This window comes from Bufo bufo, chromosome 4, assembly GCF_905171765.1.
Source record: "Bufo bufo chromosome 4, aBufBuf1.1, whole genome shotgun sequence".
NCBI classification, from domain to species: domain Eukaryota; kingdom Metazoa; phylum Chordata; class Amphibia; order Anura; family Bufonidae; genus Bufo; species Bufo bufo.
Window position 1 is genome coordinate 168409840 of NC_053392.1, and position 3802 is coordinate 168413641.

A 3802-nucleotide genomic window follows, 5' to 3' on the forward strand; every position below is an offset into this window, starting at 1 on the left:
AATTCCAGAATAGTGATGAGCGGCAGGGGCGATATTTCACAAATATTTTGTAGAATATTCGTCATATATTCACGAATTCGCTATTATTTTCTTGATTGCGAAAATCGGCAATGTATTATTCGCGTAAAGCGCGCGCAATACAGGCGTGGGTCACTATAGCTACATTTTTCAAGCTGCTAGAAGTTTCCTGAGACTGGAGAAAATGGTTGGTACAGCAGAACATTACAATAGCTTTATATGCAGATAGAGTGCTCCAATATATTCGCGATAGCGCTAATCGGCAATTAATGATGCGCATATTTTGGCGCAATACATGAAACTTCACATTTTAGCAGGTCTGACTACATATTACTGATTGGTGCACTATGTATTGTTATGACATCACAGACTATGTACAGATGTCGTAGGGTTAGCACTCCAGCTCTTAACTCAAATTTCTTAACTCATCCTGTTATCTTGAGACAAAAGCCATTGAAACAATTGAAGGTGTTTGCTTAGATTAGATAACACATCTTAGAAATCTCAGAAAGCATGAGTGTTAACTCTACTACATCGGTATGTCTGTAGCATGTATGTATGGACAGCAGAACCTATCAGCTACACTATATCACTATCTAACCTACACTGACTATCTCCCACTAACTATCTGTATTCTATAGATAAGCTAACTGTCTAATGTAATGACACAGCAAAGCACAGAGCTCAGCAATGACACTGCTGTCTCTCTCAGATCTGCAAAATACTGCATACAAGGCCTGCTGGGGAGGTTCTTATATAGTAAAGGGTAGGCAACTTTCCTATTGGTTGCTAGGGATGTTGCTAAGCTCAGACAAAGACATTGCAGCCTTCTCATTGGCTCACAAGCAAGAAGCAGGGAGGGATCATGTGTTCAGATGGAAAAAAAAATACAAATATACATCACTATATTCTAAATATTCGCAGATTCTCAAAGTGACGATATTCGTGATTAATATTCGCTATTCAAATATTCACCCCCAACACTATTACAGAACTACATAAGAGAGTTTCTTAGGGCTCTTTCACACCTGCGTTGTTGTGTTCCGGCATAGAGTTCCGTCGTCGGGGCTCTATGCCGGAAGAATCCTGATCAGGATTATCCCAATGCATTCTGAATGGAGAGAAATCCGTTCAGGATGCATCAGGATGTCTTCAGTTCCGGACCGGAACGTTTTTTGGCCGGAGAAAATACCGCAGCATGCTGCGCTTTTTGCTCCGGTCAAAAATCCTGAACACTTGCCGCAAGGCCGGATCCGGAATTAATGCCCATTGAAAGGCATTGATCCGGATCCGGCCTTAAGCTAAACGTCGTTTCGGCGCATTACCGGATCCGACGTTTAGCTTTTTCTGAATGGTTGCCATGGCTGCCAGGACGCTAAAGTCCTGTTTGCCATGGTAGAGTGTAGTGGGGAGCGGGGGAGCAGTATACTTACCGTCCGTGCGGCTCCCGGGGCGCTTCAGAGTGACGTCAGGGCGCCCCACGCGCATGGATGACGTGATCGCATGGATGACGTGATCGCATGGCATGGGGCGCTCTGACGTCATTCTGGAGCGCCCCGGGAGCCGCACGGACGGTAAGTATACTGCTCCCCCGCTCCCCACTAATACTATGGCAGCCAGGACTTTAATAGCGTCCTGGGTGCCATAGTAACACTGAACGCATTTTGAAGACGGATCCGTCTTCAAATGCTTTCAGTTCACTTGCGGTGTTACGGATCCGGCGGGCACCTCTGGCAAATGGAGTGCACGACGGATCCGGACAACGCAAGTGTGAAAGAGGCCTAAGAGGACAGTAATGTGTTTATGATGAAGCCACACTTCTGCATGAATAGAGGTGACTGCCAGCGCTGTCCTTGGTGCTGAAGCGAATTGTACATAGGAGAGCAATGGGGTTCTCAGTGCTCAGGACACAGAGGGGGAAATCACTGAGGACATTGTGTAGTCTCCTGTCTCCAGTGTTCCCTCTAAACTGTGAGCTCTGGAAAGGAGAAGGTTAAAACAGCATACTTATGAGGATTACCAGACCCAAAAAACAGATTTACCTGCTGCATGGTTTGGAATGTTTAACTCTAATTCCAGAGAACCTAACTCAGAGGGAACCGTGCGGCTGTCTCTTTCCTCCAGCAGGATTAATATGTGTTTATCTGCTGGGTCCTGTCTCTCTATGTCTCTGTGACTGCTTCAGGAAGCAGAACTCCCCCACAGTCATGGAAGCCACTCCTCTCACTGACTACACAGAGCCTCATACTAACAGGGACTGCGGAGTAACAGGACAGAGCTCACCTAGACAAGCCATCCCAGGAATGGAGGCCAACCACAGCCCCCTCTATCTGCCCACAGCTCCCACCACCAGTGTTTCATGGTGTCTCTCATGCCATTAAAGAAAGATGCTTCAAGAGGATAAACTTGTTGAGGGTGAAGTAGGGTTCACATAAGGATGGGGCATGGAAAGTACTTGTAGGGTTTCCAGGTGACACATCACAGAAGATGTCCAGCTCCATCTATGCTGCTCTCCACATTCTGCTCAGTATTTTCATCCCAGCTGCCAACATTCTGGTCATTGTCATCTTGTCCAAGTTACTAAAGAAAAAGCACTGCAAGAGTTACATCTTTATCCTGAACCTGGCTGCTGCAGACCTGCTGGTGGGACTTATGTGCATCATGGAAGCCTTAGATGATCTGTTTGATGGAGACTTTGATGGGAACCTCTTCTTCTGTCTGCTGAGGTTATGTTTCACAATCACCCCTTGCATTGGATCCATGTTAACCCTACTCTTAATCTCCCTGGACAGGTACCTGGCTGTGAGGATGCCACTGTATTACATCAAGATCATGAATAGTAAGTGTGTTGGCATTTCCCTGGCAGTTCTGTGGGTGGTCTCCTTCTTTGTTGGCCATATGCCTTTAATAACCCCTTCACTGCAGCACAGCAATTATACAGGGATTTGCGGACTCTTCTATGCAGCAAAAAGCGACTATCTATATGTTCTGTGCTTCGTTATTTTTCTCCCAGCCTTGGTGACCATAGTATGTCTTCACACTGCTGTTGGAAGGATTGCCTATATCCATCACAGACGCATTCAAAGGACTAGGACTATAGGTGGGCTTCCTAACACGCACCCAGCACATTCATCACAGTTTAAGGCAGCTAGGACAGTGCTTATAGTCATCATCTGCTTTGCCCTCTCATGGGGTCCTTACTACATCACTGGAATCATCCAAGCCACCTGCACCTCCTGCAAGCTTGTGGACTTACTAAAGGATATTTTATTTGCATTGGGAGAAGCAAACTCCCTCCTAAACCCTATAATCTACACCTTTTCTTGCAGAGACATAAGAAGTTACTTTTTCAAGCACATCATCTGCAGAAGGAGAAAGGTGAAGCCCCAGGGTCTAGCCTTAGCCCACTTCACCAATATTGGAGGAGCAGCCATGCATGAAGACTCCACACTGGCTCAAAATTCTGGTGACACTGGCCATAACCTGTCTATTTTCATTAACAGTGAATATTGTAAGGGCACACCTTGAAGCATAGCAAATGATAAAAGGGCTAGCCTCTAAATTCTGCACTACTACAATACAGCTGGCTCAGGAGATATATCATTCCTCTTCGTTGGTTCCAGCTCTGTGGAGAACCACAGGTTGCCTACCTCTGCGTCAATGTTGGTGCTATGGACTTGTCATATTCAGGGCTCTCATTCTTGTAATGAAGTGTATTTTTTGTGCCAAATTGTATTTGCCTGTTTTCAAATATGAAGCACAATCCTGAATTACAGGTTTGGTG

At 45.7% G+C, this 3802-nt stretch overlaps 1 protein-coding gene across 1 annotated transcript; it reads left to right on the forward strand.

The window, feature by feature from the left end:
• The first annotated feature begins 2505 nt into the window (after positions 1–2505).
• GPR119 (G protein-coupled receptor 119) lies at positions 2506–3546 on the forward strand. Its single transcript, XM_040429950.1, has one exon. It carries the CDS (start codon positions 2506–2508, stop codon positions 3544–3546), a length of 1041 nt encoding a protein of 346 aa, XP_040285884.1.
• Positions 3547–3802: the final 256 nt, after the last annotated feature.

Bases quoted from the DNA above. Each gene is read 5' to 3' on its own strand.
- GPR119 (XM_040429950.1), top strand. From the start codon at position 2,506: ATGTCCAGCTCCATCTATGCTGCTCTCCACATTCTGCTCAGTATTTTC.